At 48.7% G+C, this 24,225-nt stretch overlaps 2 protein-coding genes across 10 annotated transcripts in view; one reads left to right on the top strand and one right to left on the bottom strand.

Annotated features, from left to right (window-relative positions):
• Positions 1 to 1,975: 1,975 nt before the first annotated feature.
• Positions 1,976 to 17,314, bottom strand: PPP1R3F (protein phosphatase 1 regulatory subunit 3F). 3 transcript variants are annotated; one of them, XM_019714308.2, is made up of 4 exons: positions 16,235 to 17,314; positions 6,606 to 6,661; positions 6,303 to 6,385; positions 1,976 to 3,753 (listed from the first exon to the last, which is right to left on the bottom strand). In XM_019714308.2, exons 1-4 carry the CDS (start codon positions 17,224 to 17,226, stop codon positions 2,458 to 2,460), a joined length of 2,427 nt encoding a protein of 808 aa, XP_019569867.2. In that variant the 5' UTR covers positions 17,227 to 17,314; the 3' UTR covers positions 1,976 to 2,457. The 3 variants fall into 3 exon arrangements, with proteins under 3 accessions (XP_019569867.2, XP_019569868.2, XP_019569869.2); XM_019714309.2 differs by having other exon boundaries at positions 6,303 to 6,382; XM_019714310.2 differs by lacking the exon at positions 16,235 to 17,314 and adding an exon at positions 7,405 to 11,997 and having other exon boundaries at positions 6,303 to 6,382.
• A 134-nt stretch (positions 17,315 to 17,448) lies between these two features.
• The window catches only part of FOXP3 (forkhead box P3), an 18,738-nt gene continuing 11,961 nt past the window's right edge, over positions 17,449 to 24,225 (top strand). Inside the window, exons 1-3 of one of the 7 annotated variants that reach the window (XM_074324227.1) lie at positions 17,449 to 18,097; positions 20,632 to 20,804; positions 20,901 to 21,157. Coding sequence is in view for 3 of the 7 variants with exons in the window: in XM_019714331.2 (XP_019569890.2) it covers positions 21,064 to 21,083 (20 nt within the window). In the remaining 4 variants the exon portion in view is untranslated. The other 6 variants (XM_019714331.2, XM_074324224.1, XM_074324228.1 and 3 more) reach the window with 6 other exon arrangements.

The raw sequence follows: 24,225 nt of genomic DNA, 5'->3' as shown, positions 1-24,225 counted from the left end.
ATTAAGGTTGTATCAGCCCCATAGAATGAATTAAGAATGTTCTTTCTTTTTATATACTCTAAAATCGCTTTTGTAAAATTGGAATTACATATTCCTTGAGTGTTTCACCAGCAAACCCATATGGGCCCAGAGTTTCTGTGTGGAGAGACTTTTGGCTACAGGTTCTGTTATTTAATAGGACTACTCAAGTTTTCCCTTTTTGTTGAGACAAGTTTGGGCAAGATATATGTCTGTAGTAATTTGTCCATTTTAGGTAATTTTTCAATCCAACTGCCATAAAGCTGCCTTTTTTAACATTGATCAAATTATCACATCAATGGAAGAACACCAACACATGTCTGGACTTTAATATTTGACAAAGTCAGAATATTCTCATTAAAAGATAGGTGAAACATGAGTGCGCTGATTTATTTTCACTGGCTGTTTTCCACTTCCAGACCTCTGCAATTCCTTCTGACTGGACTGCCCTCTCTTCACCTTTATTACCTCATAGATTCTTTCTCATTTTTTAAAACTCAGCTCAGGCAACACTTCCTCCAAGGCTTCCAGAGTTCCTACACTGGGCTGAGCATTTGTCCTAGGGCTCCTACAAGCCCACTGTGTGCGTGACTGTTAATGGACTAACCACGCTGCACTGAACTTATTTCTCTGTGTCTGTCTCCCCCATAGACTGCGAGCTCCTTTCTGTGTCCCCGGGGCAGAGCAGATATGGCCAGCCGACACTTGTAGAACTGAACGGAGCTTATAACCACTGATGGCAAGTTCTCTAGCCATCTCTTTGTATTTCCCCACATACATTTGCTTGGTCTTTCATTTATTTCATTCAATGGGTATTTGCTGAGCACCTGCTATGTGCCAGGAACTGTTCTAGAAGAGGGGCCAGTGAGGAAAGAGGAAAACTAGGAGAGTGTGGTGTCCTGGAGACCAAGTGAAGAAAGTATTTCAAGGTCAAGGAGATGATCAACTGTGTCAAACGCTGCCAATAAGTCAAGTAAGATGAGGTCTGAGACGGGACCACTAGTGTAACTACGTGAACATCATCAGTGACTTCAGCACTTTTGCTGACGTGGTTAGGCAAAAAATCTGATTGAGGCTGTTTCAGAAAAGCATTGGAGCCCTAGAGAAGAAGAACTGAAGAAAGGTGGTACAAAGTTTTACTGTGAAGGGAAGTAAACAGAGGGTGCCAAAAACATGTATACACATTTAAGAAAGGAAAAAAACTGTATTAAAATTGTAATACTCGATATATGCCGATAGCAAAAGATGAATACAAGTCACATCTGACTTCTGCAGTTACAAGAGGTGCTCAAAGTGGTTACCATCAGCGTCCGGACACTTCTGATGACGGTGAACTACTGCTCGAGCAACAATGACCAAAATGTCCACTTGTACATATTTTTTGGCACCCCCGGGATATGGTGTGTTATTTTGCTATGCAGTTTTTAATTTGCATGCAGTAAATATATCTACCCTTTCGAAGCTTCTGGGTTTCCTGTTTTGAGTTAAAAATGCAATGTCTGTGGACAGCAACTCTGGTATGAATTTTTTGCAGCACATTAACTCCTCTGTCCTTTCCGAGGCCTTCCCAATCTTGGAGGCAAAAGGGTCTCCCTGCTGGTGTCAAAGGCTGTTGTTGTTTTTTCCAGTGACTTCAAAACCTTGTGGCTGATTCACAAGCTATCCCCACATCCACAGCTGACCACATCCACCACCGCAACCAAGTGTGTGACACCAAACCCTCACGTGGCCACCACTCTTCCTCACTCCCTGGCAGAATGTGGCTCTTACCAAAGGACCTGCCCCTCAACGACCAGCAGACCACAAGGTGAGGTGACACAGATCCTCAAGGACATATTGAAGTAGCAGCAGCAGGCGTGACCATGTCCCACCCTTCATGCCCCACGGTGGCCCTCCCATAGAACATGACCACTCAGCACACACGCCTGAACAGGAAAACACTGCACAGCAAGACACATCATTTCTCATAGAGCTCTATTGTGGCATATAATAATAGTTACTCTATATAAATTAAATTAAAAATAAAGCTCCAGCAGGTTGCACAGGTTGGCTGTTAATAAATATATCTCTGGGTAATTGTGCCCCAAGACCAGCTCACGACCACTCTCCCTCATCCAGAGAATTATATAAAAATAAATACAGGCTCGGGGGACGGGTATGGGGGAAGGTAGAACATGCCCAGTTCCATTTTTAAAGTTCTCATTCCCACCATCCACCAGTCCCCTGTTCATCTCCACTGGTATCACCACAGGAGCCCTGTGCGGACTCGAGAGCTCAGGGTGGGGAGGTCTCTCTCCAGTCAAGCATTTTCCAAAGCAAAGGACCCCTCACTATACAGGCCCCTTGTCCCATCTGAATCCTCTCCTCTGGGGATGGTGCTGCCCCTCCCCAGATCCCAGAGAGGGAGACGCCTGTTATTGCTGGTCCCACAAGTAGCTCCTACGATAACCAAGCCAGAGAGAGGCACAGTACAAGTACCAGGAGGGACATACCACTGTTCAGAGCCACGGGGACCACCACCAGGCCAGCCAAGACTCCCAGAGTCTGGGTCAAGGGCCCCCAGAGCTGGGGAGGCAAAACACACATACATTCTGCAGGGGCTGCTAGGATGGGAGACCTCTTTGGGGACTCGAGGCTTAGGCTTGAACCCTCTTCATCCTGGGAGCTCACATGGGACCTGGCCAGGCTGGAAGAGCAGACTTCAGCCCCCAAGGTACCCAGGAGGGTGAGATTTTGCCCCTGCAGGACTGGAGCAGCTGGTTCTTTGCCAGATATAGGAACCCAGCTGTCTGCCCACTCAGTGGTAAACTCCTTCGGGGCTTCTGTACCTCCCAGGGACCCAGTCACCCCAGGTATCACCCTATTAACATGCAAAGAGTCAGTGTCCTTGCCCATCCCCTTCTCTGGAGCCCCAGTGAACTGACCCTCTGTACCCAGAACCACAGGGCTGTCACATCCTGAGCCCTCTGCCCACGGGAGCCATACATCTCCCATAGTAGCTACCACAGAATGAGCCCCGGAGAGGATTTCTGGAGGTGATTCCTTGGGGGTGCCCCCTTCTGGACTGGAGGGTATCACAGAGAGTCCCTCTTCACCCTCACCCTCCTCATCAGGGTCCTCCGTGTCCTTGATGAGCTCCACACCACGCCCCAGCCGGGCATAGTGCAGTGTGATCTCCTCAGCCAGGGCACTGTTCAGGGCCCGCTCAGGGCCAGGCCACTTCAAGATCAGGTCGCGGTCCGTAAGTATGCCCAGAGGATGGCTGGGGGACACCCCTCCATCTGTGGAGCCCTCCCCACCACTTCCTACCCCACCTGCGGCCACAGCAGCCCGCAGGCGACTCAGGTGGGACAGGTAGAGCTGCTCCAGCTCCTGGTCAATGGTGTCCTCGCCGAGCAGCTCTTCCAACCCACTCACAATCTCCAGACCCCCGGGGGGCTCATCCATAATAGCCCCCACCATGGAGTCCTTTCGGCCCCCTCCGTTTTCACTTGATACTTCCCACGTGGCCTCCACCCGTTGCTGGCTAGGTTCCAGGAGAGGCCCAGCTGCCCCCTCACTTGCATCAGGCCCTGAGGCCTGGTCCCTGGGGGAGCCACCCAGGCCATAGAGAGAGGAGGACGGGGGAATCCTGATGGCCGGTGCCTGATGGACCTCTGTGAAAGCCACAGGCAGCCTGCTTCTGGGGATGTCACCTTCCTCTGGGGGGTTGCCAGTCACTGTAACTTCAGACACCTGGAGCCATTGGGGGGGGTGGGAGAGGAAAAAAGGGGAAGGAAATGAAGTAGAGGAGGGGATAGGACAAGCAGAGACAGTGAGAACTGATAACAGCCCACACCCAGCCCCACAGGTGTTTCCAGATAAAAACGCCTTAAAGAACCCTCTATAATTCTCTAAATTCCAAAGATTATGTAATGAAGATTAAAATAACAAAATTAGATGAAGTCAAAGGGGGCTTCCCGCAAATCATAAAGCTGAGGAATTCAGCGGGCACCAATACTCAGTGAATGACTGTCAGTAAATACTGTTGGTTGACCTCTAAAACATATCTAGAATATCTTCATGAATTTACGTATTTTCTCTTTTTAAAAAATGTATTTCCTAGCTCTATCTTTTGACGAGGCCTAGAAACAATGACCGATCTCGTAGCAACAAGCACACCTAACACCCAGATCTAAATACCATTCTCCCCTAAAAGGAACCAGGGCTCCTTAAATAAATGGCTGTTTCTAGGTTGGGGGCAGGTAAAATACAAGATGAGTCTAGGACATACTGCCATACCAGCCTGTGAGAAAGCGCTCAAAGAACGATGGGTATGTGTCAAAAGGATTCTGAAGCCAATCTAAATAAGCTTCCACTGGCCAGAGACAGTTCAATTTAAGCATCAGAATAAATAAGGGCTATGGGTTGACATTTATCAAATATGTTTAAAATTCATGAGTTAATAATGATATACCAAAAACAAAAATCCTTTATTTGGTCACCTATGGAGAAGTTCATTTCTTCTAAAGACTAGAAAATCAAAGGGGAAAAATTAAGTATTTATGCAGCTTTTCTTATACAAACTATATACCTTCAAGGTATATACTGTCAAGGTAGCCAGACAGCTGATGTGAGAAAGTTTTTCTTTAGAGAAAAATTCTAGCTAATAAATGAAGTGGGAATAAGAGAATTAAACAGAATCAATTCTATTTTAATTAATAACAGATTATATCTAATAAATTATTTTCATTAAATTAATAGTTTACTAAATTAATTAAATGTAATAATGGATTGACTTAATAGAATTAATAAATTAATAAAAATAGAGTAAGAAATATGTTTCCACATGGATGCAATCAGCCAAATCCAGACTGTGGGAAACTCTATAAGACAAACAAGGTTTCTTGAACAAATTACAAGAAAAGTGGGGGAGATTTAAAACTCCCAAAAGACCCATCAACCAAATGTAATGTCTTGACCTTGTTTGGATCCTAAAACACTTATGAGGTAAGAAAATTACAACACTGACCAAATATTTGATGACACTAAGGAATTATTGCTAATTATCTGAAGTGTGATGATGGCAGGTTGTTGTTTTTTAATAGTTCTTAATTTTCTGATACAAACAGAAGTATTTATGGATGGAATAATGTCTGGGTTTTTTCCAAAATAATTCCATAGGGAACGGGAGGAAATGGGTGGAGTGTAAAAACGTAGGAATAGACATGTGTTGAAATTTGTTGAAGCTGGGTGATGAGTATATATGAGTTCATTACATTAGTCTCTTTATCTATACTTGAAAATCTTTGTAATAAAAGTCACACACACACACACACACACACACACACACACACACACACACACATTACACATTAACAACATCTCCAGAATCTCTCCACCTCCCTGCCAGCACTTGCGTCACTTGCCTGGCCCGCTGCAGTGGCCTCCTCCTTCACTGTCCCCCTGCTTCCTGCCCTCACCCCTGCAGTCTATTTCCCTCACAGCAGCCAGAGGGAGCCTGTGAAATCCTAAATCAGATCGTAGCCCTTCTCTGTTCACGACACTCCCGTGGCTCCCTTGTCACTCAGAGTAAAAGCCAGAGTCCTCTCCATGGCCCTCGAGGCCCTACACAATGTGTCCCCACCACCTCTCCAACCTCACCTCCTCCTGCTCCCCCTCACTCACTGCTCCTCGCTATTCATTACACACATTAGTCACGGCCTCATCTCTGGGACTTTGCACTTACCTGGGATGTTCTTCCCCTAGTTATCCACGCGGCTCACTTTCGCACCTTCCTCAGGTCTTTGTTCAAATCTCGCCTACCACTAAGGCCTTCCCTGGCCGCTCTAAAATCTAAAGTTGCAAACGTGTCTCCCCCCACCCCGTTCTTTCTCTCTCTCTCGCTCTCGCTCTCGCTCTCGCTCTCTCTCTCCCCCCCATCCCTTTATTTTTTTCCTGAGCACTCATCATCATCTACAATACCATATATTTGAACTATTATTTTGTTTTGTTGTGTCTCACTCCACTGAAATGTCAGTAAGCCCCATGAAGGCAGCATTTTTTGGCCACTACCATATTCCCAGCATCCATAACAGTGCTTGGCACAGAGCAAGCATTCAATAAATATTTGCTAGGTTAACAAGTGACATTTCAATAAGCCCAGGTGAATAACTGCATTCTACACCATCGAGTTCTGATTTAGGGGATGTTCTTGCAATCTAGGGTGGACCTAGAGCAAGCCAGCCCCCACCATCCAGCCTCCTATCGGGCTGTCCATCCAAAGGCTGCCAGGGCCTACTTACCTGAAGTGTCATCTGTGGCCATGGGCGGAGAGGGGTGGGGGCCACCAAGGGACCCACTGACTCCTGGATATCAGGGCGCTCTGCTGGAGAGAAAAGAAGGGCAGTGCTGGGGCGAGGCAGGCGGACAAGCAAGCCAGGTTTGGTTAAGAAAATCTGTTCTAGCCAATTGGCAGTTATGCTTCTGAAGCTTCCAGTGACAGTCTAAGGCAGAGGGTGCTTCTTAATTTGTATAGAAAGGAAAAGAAGAGGAAGAAAGAAATGGTAAATATAAGCGAAAATTCCCACCGCCTGCCAATTGCTTACCCACAGCAGGTGTATTATCATCCATGCTCTTCATCCTCAGCTCTTCCTCATTAGGCCTGTGGGGCACAGAAGAGAATGCATGGATCTAACACCCTGAGAGGCCAGTTCTGCCACCCACCAGCAACTTCTGAGCCTCTGTGGTGGTTCAGCCTCACCTGACAGCTGTTCTCTCTTCTGCTGCCTCCTTCTATCCCACTTATAAAAGTCCTACACACTGATTGTAGAAAATTTACAAAATACAGGAAAGCATAAAGCAGTAAAAAAGTCACACATCAGCCAGATGCAACCACCATTACCATTTTGGAAAACTTCATTGCAGACGTTCTATGAAATCATTTAGATTCTGCAGCTATAATTCCACAGCTGACTTTATCCATTTAACAGTAAGAAGCATCATGATGTACTTTTGTAAACATTGGAAATGGCTGCTTACTATTCCTATCCTATGGGCTCACCATAAGGTATGTAGCCATTCCCTTCCTACTGAGCAGCTAGGTTATTTCCTCCATTTTATTCTCACAAAGCAGCTTCAGCAGACATCATTGGGTATAGCTTTATGAACAATTTGGATCACTTCTTTAGGGTCTCTTCCTGGCTGTGGAGGAGCCCATCTTTTCCCAGAAAGGGCAGGCAAGGACTGGGGGGGGGGGACAGGAAGCAGCAAAGGGAGGAAGTGACTTGAGAATGGGAAGGAGGTCAGCAGAAAAGGAAGTAACTTGGGGTCACAGAGGCATGGTTCCCTCCGCCAACCCTCCAGCCTGGCAGGGCACATAACTTCCCTGAGCGTCACCCTCCTCACCTTAAAACGGAGCACAGGGGATCCAGGATGTGTACACCAAGCACAGGGCAGTCAAGAGAAATGAGGACATCAATCCAGACACCAGGGCCTGGCCCAGAGCAGGGGCTGAATCAACTGTAGATATTCGTTGGTCTTGGTCCTCCTTCACCAGGCAAGTCGGACCCCAAGGTCTAAGTGGCACAAGCTAAGTGTATTTAAGCCAGTCCCTGCCATGGGTGGGGTCACGGGGATCATGGAGAAAGCACTGTTCTCATTCTCACAAATGAGTATCAAATGTTTACAGATTAAGGCAGCGAGGAAAGCATTAACTAAAACATGTTCTGAGACCTCACAGGAGGCAATTGCTCAAACCTGTTTCTTCCTAGAGGTAACTTGATGATGTTGACATTTCTGAAAATGGTTACAATATTTTGAAAACATGTAATCAATTACCTTCACTCACACAGAATATGACTAGCTGACCCAAATAGTTACTATGGCATTAGGCACTGTTTTAAGTGTTCCACGTATACTATTAATTAAATCCTCACAGCAACCCTGAGATAGGTACTTTTAATCATCTGAAGTAGTCAGTATTATCCTCATCTTACAGATGATGAAATTGAAGCTGAGTAAATGGCTCAAGGTCACGCAGCATGGGTCAAAGCCTAGGCTTTCCAGCTCCTAAGTCTTCTCAAACAACAAACTGCTGCTTCTTGGGTGAGGGAGACTGGGGTTTTACCTCAACCTGATCTCCAATCCTTTCCAGGAGATCAAGGTAGGCAGCAATAGTAGACGCTCCCTCCCTCCACCTTCATTCAGGCTTTTCTTTGGACCTGCCTTTTGCCCACATAATTCATGCCATTTCCCTGCCTTCATGGGACATGTGGCTAGGAAACCACCAGACACAGAAGTGGCTGCAAGAACTGCTTTTTATTAGCACCCTTGGGCAGGAAACTTGAACCATGTACATGGATTTAGAGCCTGGAAGCTCCAGAAGGAACCATCCATCTTTTTCCATGGACTAGGGCTCACGTATCCCACCAGAGGTCTTTGAATGAGAATACTACAGGGCGTGGAGTGGGCGGCTCCAGGAGCCCAGCCAACAACTATACACGACAGACAAGAAAGGGGGATGTGGGCAAACCGGCTTGGTCCTGTACCAGTCCCCTCAGTGGCTCTAAAATCCAGGTTTTTGGATTTATGGCCTGACAAGACTTCTTTTGCTGGTATATTCCTTCATTAAAGAAAATGTCATCTTCCTAGGATCTTCTAAAGCAAGTCACTTTGAGAAGACTCACAAACAGACAGAAAGGCAGCTTTCTCTCCCAGAGGCAGGACTAGGCAAGCTGTCCCCTGCCATCTGGCCCAGGGCTGACATGCACAACAACCAAGCTTCTGACAGCCACTCCAGAGTCCTAGGTGTATGTAAGAGAGCGGGGGGGGGGGGGAATCTCAGGACGCAGTCAACCAGCAGGAAAAGAACGCCACAGGTCAGTTGAAGAAAGAGAAACAAATAAAATCAAATCCTCCAGCCCCCAGAGCATCTCTTCTGCAGCCAAGGAGGGTGAGAACAGGGGCAACATGCAAAAATCAGGTCAAACGATTTAGCCAATCAAAAGATCCACGAAGTGAGAAGTACACAGGTAACTCACAGGTACCTCCCTACCTCCAAAGTCAGCAATGAAAGCAGGAGGCACCAGCATCTATTGTCTGCGCCTACAGCATGGGCCCTTTTCATTGATACACCAAGTCATTCGAAAAACCTTCACATCTGTCCTTCAAAGCAACACCCTTCCCTTTTTACAAATGCAGAAACTGAGGCTCAAAGAACCATGTCTCTACACCCACTAACGATACATCACACAGATAATACCCAAAGAGGGCTCCATTTTGAAGACAGTGTTTGAAACTGTGAGCTTAAAAACAAAGGAAAACCTAAATATCCTTGAATGGTCTTTCACAGTAAACATTCGAGGGCAGCTATGACTTTAACCAAAAGGAGCATAGTGACAGAAATGGATTACCAATGTATACTGACTCACTGATCAGTAACAGAGAAGAAGGGTTCTTAGAAAAATGGGGAGGGAGGAGATTAAGAACAAAACTGTACCTCCAGTGTGCTTGATCATTTTTGAGAAGGAAGCCTGCTTTGGGCACCAGCCCCACAAATGCCACGTGGTATCTCCTCATGAGCAATGGGCAGCAGTGGGCTGGCACACACAAGCCCGGGGACATCTTGAGCACATGTCCTTCGGTTGCTTGTGAGAACCAGTCAAAATGGTATAGCCTAGAAGGGGCCTGCCTGTACGCCAGCCTCCTGGGTGTGAAAATTCTTCCTGCCATCAGGAAACTCAATGGCCACTGACCTCAGATGGCACCCAGAGACCAAGGGGTGAGATTTCAGAAAGAGGTACCATTGGCCCCAGCCTAGGTCAGCCGAGACAGAATAAAACACTGAATCTCCACAGAGTGAGCGAGCAAACGAGGCCTGACAACCCCCATGGGAAAGAGCAGAGCAGACTTTCAGAGCAGTCACATCACGGACAGCCCCACCACCGGAGTTCTCCGTGAGCACCCCCAACGCTCATGTTTTCAAAGAACTTGGCCAGCCAAAAGTGGGTCACACACTGAAACCCAAAGGCAAACTCAGCAGACCCCAGCAATGTGCAGTCAACCTGAAGATAAGGCTGACTCTCAGGGAAGGGGGGTGGGGACAGGTGGCTTCAGAAACCTGCCCTGTGATACTTGGAATCCCGGTTACCCTGAGCTATCTGCTTTCTGAAAAGAACAGGGTTTGAAGGCAGCTATGAAAGCCACCAAGTTGTGTGGGGCATTGCTCTGACTTCTCCAACTATAGTCTGTGTCAGTGTCAACTCTGGAACTTAGGGACAATCCAGGAGGGTGGAAGGAGGAGTATATTGTGCTAGGGGCTTGACAGCAGTGACTTCATTTGGCTATGACCCACAGTAAGAAACACATTGTGCATGATAACCCAGCACATCCCATACATATGTAAATATATATACATATATGTAAGAAACAGCTGTTCTTTGCATGAAACAACACTTACCTTTACTACATGTTGTGATTATTTCCTGTGCCGTTTCTTTTTTTTTAATGCTTGTTGGAATCCAGTACATGGATTTCACATCTCAATAATTAAGGGTCATGACACGTAACTTTGAATAAACCCAGCTCTGCCACCTACCAGCTATGTGACCTGGAGCAAGTTACTGTACCTCTCTATGCCTCACTTTCATCTGTGAGGAAGGAACAATGGTAATACCTACCTCAGAGAGCTGTTGGATGGATTGAGGAAATGGAGGGAAATCGCCTGTGAAGGGCTTACCAACCAGTAATCCCCTCCACATTCCCACTAAGGGAAATGGAGGCTCTGAAGAAACAACTTGTCCAGCATTGCCCAGCAAGTCAGATGTGTCACCCAGCCTGGTAGAGCAGTTAAGAACTGGGCCACTAGAGCAGGACCCCAACTCTGCCCCTCTCATAGTATGTGTCCTCAGGCCCACGTCCTTAACTACGACACTACCGGTTTTCTGTGGCATAAGAGTATCACTCACGTTAAGTCCTCACTCTCCAGACAACTAAGATCACCCCTGGCCCATCCTATTTCAACTTTGTTCTGGTTTCCCGACGCTGACAACTCAGAAAGCCAGTTGGGTTCCCACCCATTCAGCCACAGGTGCACCTAAAACTCGAGGCCTTACTGTGCATCAGCCCATGGCAGACCGTGGAGACACAATGGTGAGCAAACCCAACTAGGAAGCTTACAATTTAGTGTGAAGGAAAACATTAAAAAAATACTCACACTCAATCTTTCAACAAACATTTATTGAGCACCTGTTAAGTGCCAGGCACTGAGGCAGGCCCTGTGGGAATACAGAGGTGAACACAAGCGGACCATGTCCCTACCCCTCGCGGAGCTTACAGTCTAGCAGGGCAGAGTCATCCAAAAATCCCTTAATGAAGTCTAACTACAAACTGAGGTCAATGCCTTCAGAAAAGTAAAGAATGTCCCAGAACAAGGGGCCCTGGCCCGAACTACAGGTCAGGGAGAGTTTAGGATGCTTAGAAGGAAAACGGGCAAGGGAGGGCTAGGGGCGTGAGAGGCTGTATGGGAGGTGATGGATTCAATCTGGAACAAGGGGGAGTTTGAGGCATCTCTGGGACTTCAGCTAAGTGGAAACAAAAGTTTGGATACATGAGGCTGAAAGGAAGGGCAGGAGAAAGAGAAGGGCCAGGGAATTAAGAGGAAAAGCAGAAAAGTGTGGTCCCAGGGCAAAGGAAGAAAGTGTCTTAAGTAGGAGTGCTCAACCACTTCAAAAAGAAAGCCAAAATCCTAGCTGTGGAATCTGATAGATGCAAGGGGCCAAAGCAAGTGTAGAAACAAGTGCAGCAACTCTTTAGAGGGGATTCAGCAATGAAGGGAGGAGGGTGATTAGGTGCTGGCCAGAAGCAGCAGGGACAGAGGTGGGGTCAAAGGACAGATTTTTAAGGCAGTAGAGATGCTGGCATGTATAAAGGCCGATAGAGGATCAGGAGAGGAGGGCAGTGAAAAGCTGCCAGGAGAGAAAGGGAAACTGATTATGTCAGGTTCTGGAGCAAATGGCAGAAAATGGAACCCAGAGCACGAGTTGGGGGCCTGGCCTGAGGAAGAAAAGGACCCACTCCTCCCCTGTAACACAAGGGAGGGAAATCAGTTTGCAGGTTTGGGAACTGCAAGTTGTGGGGAGTTCCATTCTTACGGCTTCTATTTTGGTTTTTTGAAGCAGGAAGTAAAATCTGAAAGTAAAGAACATTTAAAAGAGTCACATCAGGGAAGAGACAAGAGTGGATCTACTGGCAGGCAGAGTGGAAAATGATCCTGAATGTCTGGCAATGCTCATCTGCTCTACTCCAAGACATTCTCTAACAGGGCTTGCATGGTTGGCTCTATAAGAAAACCGGGACCTGAGGAAGTTAGGATGGACAGGCTTCCTGGAAGAAGCCCTCTTAGAACTGAAGGATCAAAATGAGGAGCCTGCAAGGGGCACAGGACCAACATTCCCGGTGACAGAAACAGCATGGGCAAAGGCCCTGAGGCAGGAAGGGGCAAGGCACCTTGCAAAGACCATGGAGATAGGAGCTCAGAAGGCAGACGACGGCCTGAGGTGTGACTAGTAGCCATGGAAGCCAGGTTGGGGGAGAAGGCAGGGAATGCCTGCAGGCCACGCTGAGGCTTTCTTGGTCTTTGTTTTTAAGGGGACGAGGACACCTCCTAAGGATGTTAAGCCAAGGCAGACCAGGACTCCTCCCCACATCTGCCCTGGGACTGTGGACTCAGAGCCTCAGTTTGCTCATCCAGGAAAGAGGGATAAAACAGTCTATCTCACCAGGAACACTTAAAGGATTAGGTGACACGTTGCATGCAAATACTCAGCCAAGTGCCTAGCAAAGAGCAGGGTCTCTGCCAGGTCTCACATAAGCCCTCTGTGCCTGGCCCTTTCCACCCAATTGCACCACAAGCCCTCTGACATCTCAGCATCTTTTTCCTTGTTTGAACCTAGCACTGCGCCCAGCACATAGTAGGCCCTCAATAAACGCTTGCTGAGAAATCATCTCTAAGCTTAAGGGTTATCAAAAGACTGGTCCAGCAACCCAGGGAATGCAGCCATTTCGGTTTCTGAGCTGTCTCCCGATGGCTTCTCCCACGTCCTGACCTGATGTGGCTGCGCACAGCGGGCCTGCAGCCAAGACTTCCTGAATGGGAGGCCCTCCACGACAGGGCTCCCGCAGGTTAAGGCTATCTCCTGAGATCCTCCATTTCCCAAGAGGGCTGGGTCACAGGGGGCGGCTGTTCTTCAACAGCGCTCCAAGTCACCAGCAGCATAAAGGTTTTAAAACAATAATAAGTTGAAATGTACTCGCCAAGAAAGCCACCAACCTACAAAGAAAATCTTATCGCTGATCTTGCAATGAGCACCAACCTCTCCTTTGCAAGAGCTGAGATCAAAAGATTAAGAAGCTATCAAAAAGCCATCTGCCCACTTAAAATAATATCACAAGTCATGTTAGGAACCACAGACCTGGGGCCAGATACCAAAACAATTGTCTGAACGGGCTGCTTCAATTTCTCCTTAAAACCACCCATGTATTTTAAAAGAAAAACACCCTCTCCACCCACCTTGGCCCTGCAAGCTTCTGATTTCTCTGTTCCCTTCCTTTCACACTCTAAAATTACCAAACTCTATTACCCAAACTGTCGCATCTTACAGACAGGGCTCCCACGACAACCGGCTGGGATGACGACTTGGGAAAAGTGACATAAACAAAGGTGATTCTGGGGCACTGGAACAGCTGAATATCTTCATCTGGGTGATGGTTACACAAGGGCATAAATATGTAAAAATCCACTGAGCTCAACACTTAAGTTCAGTACACTTCATGTAGCTGTACCTCTCAGTAAAGCAAAAAAAAAGGAAAAGGTAACAAGCTGGGAACACCAGAAGCAAAGTGCGGAATCTGTCCCGAATCCTATCAGACCTTCAAGAGGACCAGATTCTTTTTCAAAAATGCCCCTAGCATCTCCTCCCTGGTCTTGCCACTCACTGAGTGAACTTAAACAAGCCGGCTCACCTCTCTGAGCTACCTCAGTTTCCCCCTCTATTAAATGGGCATAATCATGGCACTTAGAGCACACAGCATGCACAGCAGGACTCAGAATGGACTCGAAGCTTTAGCACAGAGATCAGTAAGTACAAGCCCGCCACTATTGTCTTTCGCGGCTACTGCCACGCTTCGGTTACCTTGCCCATGTTTGCTGTGTCCAAGCCAACCACACCAAGTGACTGTCATTCCCCTTTAGCAGATGATGAAACTGAAGCAACGCCATACAGCTGGTGGCAGGCAGAGCCGAGTTTGGAACAGGAACCCAAGGAACCGCATGTGTGATCTACTGAGTGCCAACTAGCCAACACCTATATGGCACCACTATGAGCAAGGCTCGATTCTGAGTGCTCTTACTTGTCACCTGTGAAGTAGGTGCTATAATTATCTGTTTTACAAATGAGGATACTGAGGCACAGTGCAGTTAAATGAGTTGGCCAAGGTTACAAGGCCAGTAGATGGCAGATCTGGGGGAGAAGGCAGGGAATGCCTACAGGCCATGCTGAGGCTTTCTTGGTCTTTGTTTTTAAGGGGACAAGGACATCTCCTAAGGGTGTTAAGCCAAGGCAGACCAGGACTCCTCCCCACATCTGCCCTGGGACTGTGGACTCGGAGCCTCAGTTTGCTCATCCAGGAGAGAGAGATAAAACAGTCTATCTCACCAGGAACACTTAAAGGATTAGGTGACACATTGCATGCAAATACTCAGCCAAGTGCCTAGCAAAGAGCAGGGTCCCTGCCAGGTCTCACACAAATCCCAGATGCCAGAGTGCACTCTTAACACTGTAAGGAAAGAGCATGCTGCCTGCCCCCCTTAGACTGTCTCAGGTTACTATGGAGCTCACAGGTCAGTAAGTGGGTGCTTGTGTGCTCGCTCAAGTACCCAGGCACATCTGCCCACTGCCTGAGCTAAACCATTCTGAACCACCCACAACCTAAGGCCTTGCCAGGACCACAAAACATCGCGCTGCAACCAGAGGCTTCTGATCCAGCATATACAAGGTCCAGAAAAGCACTTTTCCATTCCCATTTCCAGTCCTCTCAGGACCAGGGAAATGTATGCATTTCCCATGCATGCAAGGAGAATCTACATATCCCAGACTAGACTTTGGTAACCCCCAAAAGAATCAGGCCTAGCTGCTAACCTTGAAGAACATATAGCTTGATAGAGAAAACCTAGGAGAATCTTGTCTCAGGGCCTCTTGTGTTAACTGCTTCTCCTAGGCCTTGAATAGTCACAGGTGGTGTGGCAAAAACAAAGGAAATGAGCGTCCAAGTCCAGGCCCATCTGGTTCTGCCTCTGCCAGAGCCAATGCTTCCCTGTGAGAGCATGGGCCCAGCTCACCTCCCCAGGCCTCAGACTAGAGCATAACAGTAAAGAGTGCACAGGTTTCAAGGTTAGACGTGGCCAAATTGGAAAAGCCAGGTGGCATCACTTCCTTAACCAGTTTCTCCCTGGTTTCCTGCTGTCAAATGGATCAGATTCACTGCCCCCCACTAGCAAGGCCCCTGGTCCACACTACCATGTCACTGCAGTTGTCTCTACTCCAGCACACAGCCCATTCATACCGAGCTCATTCCCATCTCAGGACCTTTGCAATTGCTCTTCTCTCTGCCTAGAACATTCTTGCTCTCATGTGTGCATAACTGCTCCTCTTTATCATTCAAGGCTCAGTTTCAATGGCACCTCCTCGGAAAAGTCCTGTTTCCTTCTCTACAAACTTTCTCCCTCCATATCTGTGCATAACTCTTTTTATCATCATCCAGGACTCACCTCTTCAAAGGCCCTCCCTGAACACCCTGTCTAAAGCAGCTATTCCCTCCCAAACTCTCCCCTTATTTTACTTTCCTCTCAGCAGCTAACTTTATCCCTATGTTTCTTATCTGCTTGCTTGTTGTTTTTTCCAACTGTCTCCCATAGGAGCCTGTATGATCCTTGAGGGCAGGAAAGATGTCTGTCTTGTTCAGGGCTTTACAGTGGAATTCAATAAATGAATGAGTGAAACCCCAGTAATTAAAACAGAGCCTAGCACATGTTTGGCCTCCATTACTCTTTGACTAACTGACTGAATGTGCCCTCCTCCCTGTCCTGGAGAGAAGGCCTGAGGGGTTCCTGGGTCAGGATGCTTGTCCTCCATCCTAGACACAGCCCTGCCTTGGCGGAGGTGGCGCTGGCAGACATTACCTGCGCCTCACCGGCTTCATGCAGCTCTTCAGCTGCCTGGCCTCAGCCTCCACGGGACCCTGGCACTCGGGCTGTGGCTCCAGCTGCTGCTGCTGGAGCAGCCCTTCAGCATCAGTGGGTGTGGGAGCGGGTGCGATCCGTAGCAGGACTGTGTAGTTGCGGCCGTGGTTGTTGGCCCAGAAAGTGCCCTCGGGGGTCTCATAGCGCACCACGAAGTCCAGGCGCGCCCCATCGCCCGCGCCCTCAGCAAAGGGCAGCTGGAAGGCAAAGCGGTCTGTGCGGCCGCAGTCGTCGGGTGAGGAGGCAGACGCCTGGCCAGAGCCCAGGCCAAGGCCCGGATCCAGGATGGGATCTCCTGCTCCTGGTCCTCCCGCTCCTGCCCCCGGCGGGCTGCGCGGGACGTAGCGGGCTGGGTGGTCGAAGAAGGAAGCCCAGCCGTCGTGTGAGGCCCGCACGTGCACCGCCTTCTCGAAGGAGCGGTTCAGCACGCGCACCAACCCGCGCAGCACCGGAGGGCGTCCCCCAGGCACCCACACCCCGGCACCCCCGGGGACCGCTCCGGGAGGCGGCAGCAGTGCCTCCAGCTCCACCATGACGCGCCCCAAGCGCTCCAGACGACCCGGCGCGGGCGGCAGCGAAAATGTGGGCACCAAATAAAACCCCCCGCCGGCGGGGACAGGGCACAGCGACGAGGGCTCAGGGCAAGCCTCCTCTTCCTCCTCCCCTTCATCCCCATCCTCGCCATCGTCGTCCTCATCAGCCCCGCCACCTTCGCCATCTTGCCCGGCCGCCTCCGCCATCTTGCCCGCCCCAGGCCCGCCCCACGGCCGGTAGCGGCGCAGCTGCGCCAGAGGCAGCCCCAGGGCCTCGTCGGCGAAGAGCACCCTCCGCGGGGCCACCGCTGCCTCGACAGAGGTGCGGGGCTCGCCCACGGCTGGCGAGGGGGGGGCGGGAGGCCGCAGCGGGGGCTCCACAGGGGCCGTGCGCGCCATATCGGCGGCAGCCGCGGCACCGACGGCACCGGCGGCGGGACCGGCGGGGGCAGGGCCTGAAGGGGCGGGCAGCCAATGGGAAGGTCCGCGCGGGGGGGTATGGCTCAAGGGGGGCGTAGGCGGCGGGATGAAGACAGGTGTAGCAGACAGCCAATGGGGAGCCGCACGCAGGTGACGTAGCGGTGAATCGAGTGCCGGAGAAGCACGCCGCCAATAGGGATGCCTGAGAGTGGGCAGTGTAGGAGGCGGGACGATCGGTAAATCAATAGGGAGGTCTGAATGGGGGTGGAGTAGGTTCTGGGATGCAGAGAGCATCAGTAGGACTGCTAAGGGGAAGTGTGAGCAAGACTGGCATCTGGGTGGCGGGGAAAATGGAATGGCTATAGGCGATGGAGGCAGCAGGCAGCGAACGGAGAGGCCCGAAAAGTAGGAGATCCCTGGGTTGCGAAGATAAGTAGTGGGATGGAAGCTAGAGACAGCGAACAGCCAATGGGGAGCCGCGCGCCGGTGGTGTAGAGGAGGGGTGACGATAAGGGCTGCAAGGAGTCAATGGGGGGTGTTGTGTGCGTGCATGACACCCTCAAGGGGCGGTGCCAGGGCGGAATTAGCCAATGCAGAGGCTAGAATGCGTACAAGAGGTGGTTTGTGAGTCCTCGGAGGCGGAACTGGAGGGGCAGAGCCAATGGGCGTGGGCGGTGAAGGCGGGAGCAAGGAAGAGAGATGGTGGATAGCCAATGGGGGAGCCAGAGTGAAGTTGTGCCTCCCAAGGGCAGTGCGGAGGGACATGAAGGCGGGACGTGAAAGAGCAGAGCCAACCGGAGCGTTATAGATAGTGAGGGATGAAGAGCCAATAAGGAAGCCAGAGAAGACGGTACGTACGGTAGCCTTGTCTGGACTGTAGCGTGTTCTAGCAGCAGAACCGTAGAATGCCTCTGGTGAATGGATTTACCTTCTCCCTAACCTTCCATGACTCCCTATTGCCCCCACCAGCTGTGACTCCCCAGAGCCCCTGAAAGAACTAGACTGCACCCAAGCATGAGATCTAAGAAAGCAAAACGGATTCTCCTGTCGCAGTTACTGGGTCTCCTCTGCCCACCTCCAAGCTTTTGCTTGAGTAGTGGCACTAGCCAAGAATGCCCCTGATTGTAATCCTCAGCATTCTCCAGGACGTGGCACCGTCGTTGAATGAATGGCCAAAAGAGAAACTGAGCTTTTTAGGAAGATTAGCTTTTTCTAACCAGCTCAGCAAAACACTGAGCCTGACAATGCCGCCAAGAGTTGACCGACATAATCACAAATCCAAGCCCTGTCATTCTTGCCCAACTTGGCCCTCCACACCCCACAGTGGCCTCACTTTCTTTCTGTCTGTCCCCATCTCTGCTTCTGTTCCCTCTCCCAAGAGCACTGCCCCTTCTGCTTCCTCTGTCTAGTCAACTTTGACTCTCCCTTTGAGGTCTCACCTCCTGTGGGAACTGAATTGTAGCTTTTGGCCACTGATCATGTCCCTTCATACATTTTCCCCTCCATCCCATATGCAAGGTTTGACTCAGCATCCCTAGGAGGGAAGCGGTCCTCTCACCAGCTCCCCCCGCCTTGTGTCCCAGTGTCCAGGCATCATGGGTAAGGGAGGAATATGTTCCGCTGAAAGTAGCAGAGAAATCATGAAATAATGGGAGTTCAGCAAGGTAGAACTTTATTTTTTTTAATCACCTAATAGTTCAAGCTCGTAAGTAGCACAGAGACTCCAAGTTAGGGCATTGTCTGTGTCCTACTCTGGCCCCAAGACTCATCTTTCAACAGATCCTGTCAGCCCTCCATTCAAAATATTTCCCAAATCCATCCTCTCCTCACCCACTCCGCTGCCAGCACTGTCATTAGTCATCTGGACTATTGCAGTAGCCTGCCCTTTACTGGTTCCCCTGCTTCTACCTTCACTCCTACAGTCAGTTCTACACTCAGTAATCAGAGTGATCCTGTTAAATCCTAAGATAGCTCACGCCTCTCCTCTGCTCACAATTGTCCTGTGGCCTCCTCACTCACAGGAAAAGCCAAAGTGCTCACCATGGTCTACGAGGTCCTGCATCTTCCAACCTCCCTGGTCCCCTCTCTGACCTCACCTCCTACCCCTCTTTCTCTTGCTCATGCCACTGTAACCACACCGACCTCCTTAGTAGATTTGGAGTAAATCAGGCACACTCCCACCTCAGGACCTTTGCATTGGCCATTTTCTCCGGAATTACTCAGATATTGGCATAGCTCCCCCCCTCACTTCCTTCAAGTCCTTGTCAAAGGCCCCCTTCTCTGGGGACTTTCACCCACTTCTCTGTTTAATCCTGCACACTCTCCCCCAGAAGCTTTCCATGCAAGAGGATATAGTCCAGTACAGAGAGGAGGTGGTGACCTCTGCCCCTGTCTGCCTACCTGACCCCCAGTTGTCCCTTTGCAAGGGTCCTGGCTGTCAGCAGCAGCAGCAGTGTCACCTCTACCGCACTCCAGGCTCCACTCAAGTAGCCTTCTGGGACTCTTTGGGCCACCACACTCACTCAGTTTTCCTCCTATTTCTCTGGCCACTCCTCTCATGGAACAAATGACAATAAGGGAGAGATGATCTAGAAGGGTGTAAGGGAGGGGTGCAGCCCACACCTCTAACACTGAAAGAGAAAAACAGCCCCCTCTCTCAGGAGGGGCAGGTCCTGGAGCAGGGAACGAGACCTCGGCTTTTAGAACTGTCCTGGTTATTAGTTACACAGGTGGCGTAGAGAATGTTCAGGCCAAAGTCCACAGGAAGCAAGGGGTCATTAACCTTGCGGACATCCCTAAAATCGGCTCCCCAGGACTCCTTCTTGACAAGCACACTCCTCACCCCTTCTCTTTTCCCAACCACACGCCACATCTGTTAAGCCCCTGCTGTACACGGTCCCTGCAGGCCTTCACCTGAGGACCTCATCCCACCTTGGTGCATCCCCTGAATGCCTGGCGCACAGGCCGTCTTTGGGTCTCAGACATGTCCCACCAACTCAGAAGCCTCGACCAGTGAAAGTTTGTTTTGAACTAATGGTAGGGAGGGTTGGGTTTTTTTTTTTGTTTTTTTTTTTTTTTTTTTGCTTTTTTTTAATTGTTGTTGTTGGCTGATTTTTTTTTTTTTTTTTTTTTTGGTCTTCTTTTTTTTTTTTTTTCTCTTCACTTTTATTTTTTTCCCTTACCTTTACAAAGCCAGGCCATCAGGCCCCTCTGGGCTTTTCCAGAAAGGTGAGTCTGAGCTGAGGAAAGAGGCTCTCCTTCTTTTGAGGGCTTGGGAGGTTGAGTAGGAAAAGAGACAAAGGGGTGAAGGGGTGAAGGGGTGGGTCTTGGCCACTAGGTTTGTACTATGTGAATAAAAAGCTGTTTCCAATTTCTCTTCCCCAGGCCTGAAGCTAGTCTTGCAGAGGGTTTGGAGTGGACGATGGATGACAAAACCCTAAGCCATGCAAGGCGCTGGGGAGCCGCAGACCGGGAGTCTCAGCCATGGCCTGTCAGGAGAAGCCCCGGGGGGGCTTATCTCCCCTGTAGAACATTGGTTGGAGGGGGTATTTGCTAAGGTAAGGAAATGCCGCCGCCAATTCTTGGACAACCTTAAAACCTCACAAGCTTCAAGAATCTCCAAATCTCAGAACCTCCCTGTCATTGCATCCTAGAATTTAAAATCTCAGACCATTGGTCTCAAGAAAACCTGGGAGTTTCAAAGCCTGCCACCAAGGAACACAGAGCCCCCATTCATCAGCTCTGTGATCTGGGGCAAGTTGCTTGACTACTTCGCACCTCCGTTTTCCCCTCCTGTATAACGTCCATGATGACAAGATGGACCTCAACGGGTTGTGGTGAGGATTGAATGTGACCATTTGTGATAAGTGTTCAGCATTGTGGCACATGGAGAATTTGAGATAAGTGTCAGGTACGGGGATAATGACAGATATTTGAAATCCTAAAACCTTGGAAACTTAGATTTTTCGAAGTAGAAAATGTCAAAGGCTGAGGGCCTCAGAAGCATCAGGTCACGGTGTCCCTAACTACAAGAGGGTCGGAGACCCAAGGGTCTCTGGGCTTTGTGAGGATGGATGCATTAATACGGGTGTCCTGGTCAGTACCTTCCCTGTAGGGTGGCCTCCGGGTCAGAGCTCTCAGGCACCAAGACATAAGGCGAGACTTTTTTCCCTTTCTTCACTCAGTGATGCTCAGTGGATTCTGGGAGCCAGTGATTCTGAGACTCTTCGATTCTGTGAATTGTGGAGGGTGGGGAGGACTCCCTGCTTTTTACTCTGTGAAGTAACTTCCATGCCCCTCACCCTCTGTGGGAAGATGGATTGCAAGAGTGTCCAGAGCTCCCCGTCCCTGAGCAGTGAGAGTGGTGATGACCATATCAATCCCACCTGCAGGGAAACTGAGGGCTGGAAACCCAGCCCTATTCTGTCTCTTTCCCTGGTGTTTCCCATCCACACATAGGGCCTCAGCACCTCTTTTTCTTTCCCCAGAAACATTTAAATATCTACTCACTCACAGAGTGGCATCTCTGCTTGCCTGGGATGCCCCTGTGATTTAATTGAGTTCTTTTCCTTTGTTTTGGTTTGTTTTTTTTGTTGTGTGTTTTTTTTTCCCTGACTCTACACACTTTTGTTTAAAAAACTGTGGTTTCTCATGAGCCGTGTTATCTCATTGATACCTCTCACTTCTGTGGTGAGGGGAAGAAATATTTTAAGATGACTCGTAAAGGGCAAAGAAAAAAACCCAAAATTTCAAAATTTCCGTTAAAGTCTCATAATCAAGAAGAGGAGAAACAGCGAGAGAGAGCGAGAGAGAGAGAGAGAGAGAGAGAGAGAGAGCGAGAGAGAGAGAGAGAGAGAGAGAGAGAGAGAGAGAGAGAACTATGAGAACCCCCCCACCCCGTGATTATCAGCGCACACAGTCATCAAAAAATTTTGGATTATTAGAAGAGAGAGGTCTGTGGCTTCCACACCGTGGTTTTTCTTCTCGGTATAAAAGCAAAGTTGTTTTTGATATGTGACAGTTTCCCACAAGCCAGGCTGATCCTTTTCTGTTGGTCCACTTCACCAAGGTGAGTGTCCCCACTCTCCCCCACCAGAGGAGGGTCCAATGGCAGAGATGGCTGTGAGGTAGGCACTGGAGGGGCAGGCATCGTCCAGTCCAGTCCAAACGCATGCAGCTACCGTGCTCCTGGGCAGGTAAGGTATTTTTTACAATAATAATAGTAATAATCAATGCCAGAAGACTGATAGGTAAAGTACTTCATCAATGCTTGGCCAGAGGGAAAGATAAATACATTGATTGATATGTAGATTGGTAGGATTTTTTTGGATATGTCAACTGCCAGTCTTTATGAATTTTAGAGCTTTAAACAACTTGAAACACTGTGTATGTATAACTAGAAATTTCAACTACATCTCTCAACTCTCCGTCTCTTCTTTCTTGATAGCTCCCGTCCCTTTGTCTCTATTCACCCTGTCTCGCTCTTTGTGTGTTTCTTTGCCCTGTCTTTCTCTGTCTGTTTCCCTGGCACTCAGAGTCTCCATCCCTCTGTCTCTGTCTACTCTGACCATCTTCCCTGTCTTTGTCTCCTCCATCTTAACCATACTTCGTCTATCTCCTTTCCTCGGTCTTTCTCCCACTGTCTCTGCTGCTCTCTTGTCTCACCTTCCCCCACCTGCCTTCCCACCCAGCATCCAGCCCAGAGTTTTATACAGTTAGCACTTAATAATAGTGTGTTGAGCAATGTCAGTGAGGACATTTGCATTTTATGAGAATGAGCATCAATTCTGTTTGCTCCGATCAAAGAAGGATCGTGAACTGCTGGGTCAGGCTAAGCACTTCCCTGAACTTGTGCTGGCCCTGTGTGAGAGGAGACCCTCCTAGGGAGCCACTTCATGCCATTGTCAACCGCGGCTTAGCTGTATGGTCCTACGCCCAGGACCTCCTGTGTGTGTATGTGTCTGGCCAGAGTCCATGTCCAGAAACAGAGCAGGCTGTTCAAGTCTGGGGTGAGTTCGTTTCTGCAGGCTTAGCAAGTGCTCACTTTTAGCTGCTAGTATTTTTTTGACCAAATTAGAATCACTCTATCTATTGGCTTTGTTCCTGCTTTATTCAATTAATAGGTATATTTTTGTCGACCACTAAAACTTGTTTCAACATATGATCTTTCATGGCTGTCAAGACTGACCTCACATTGGTGTGAACCATGATTGGTTTGACCAAGGGCCGATTATTGGACATTCGAATTATGTCTCGTTTTTCCCTATAAATCATCCCTGATTAGTTCCTTGGGTTCCTGAAAATGGAGTTGCGTGAGCAAAGGGTATGTGCACTTTTAAGGTTTCTGACCCTCTCTGCAAATTGTTCTTTCAAATGGTTGTTCTGTTTTATGCTCCCTCTACTCAAGTTAATCCTGGGTGGGTATTATCATTTTTTAATCCTTTCTCAACATAACAGGTAAGAAAAAAATGCTACCACATTATTGAAATTTGCATTCTTTGATTCTTATACTGTTTATTGACCATTTGTGCTTTTGTTTTAGTTGTCTGGTCATATACTTAGCCCTAATAGGGTGTTCATCTTTTTTTCCTTATTTATTTGTCACAGCTCTTTATTTAGAAAGGATATTAACCTTCCATCAGCCATACATATATAGCAAATATTTTCTCCTATGCATCATTTGCCTTTTCTATTTGTTTATGGTGTTTTGTGATGCTTGTGATGTTTTTATATGCTAGTCAATTAGGTTAGTCTTTTCTTGTGTGGTTACTACCTCTGGTTTTGTGCTTAGAAAGTCCTTTCCCACTTGAAAATGAGATAAATGTTCACATGAGTTGGCTTCTAGTCTCTTTTATGGCTTCATTTTTTCCATTTACTGTAGAGGTTAAGAGTGTGGGTACTGGAGCCAGACTGTCTGGGACAAACCCAGACTCACCCCAAGCCATTTGTGTGATTTTTAGCCAGGTATTTAAACTCTCT

The sequence above is a fragment of the Rhinolophus sinicus genome, chromosome X (genome assembly GCF_036562045.2).
Source record: "Rhinolophus sinicus isolate RSC01 chromosome X, ASM3656204v1, whole genome shotgun sequence".
In the NCBI taxonomy this organism is placed as follows: domain Eukaryota; kingdom Metazoa; phylum Chordata; class Mammalia; order Chiroptera; family Rhinolophidae; genus Rhinolophus; species Rhinolophus sinicus.
This window is presented reverse-complemented; position numbering and strand designations above follow the sequence as displayed.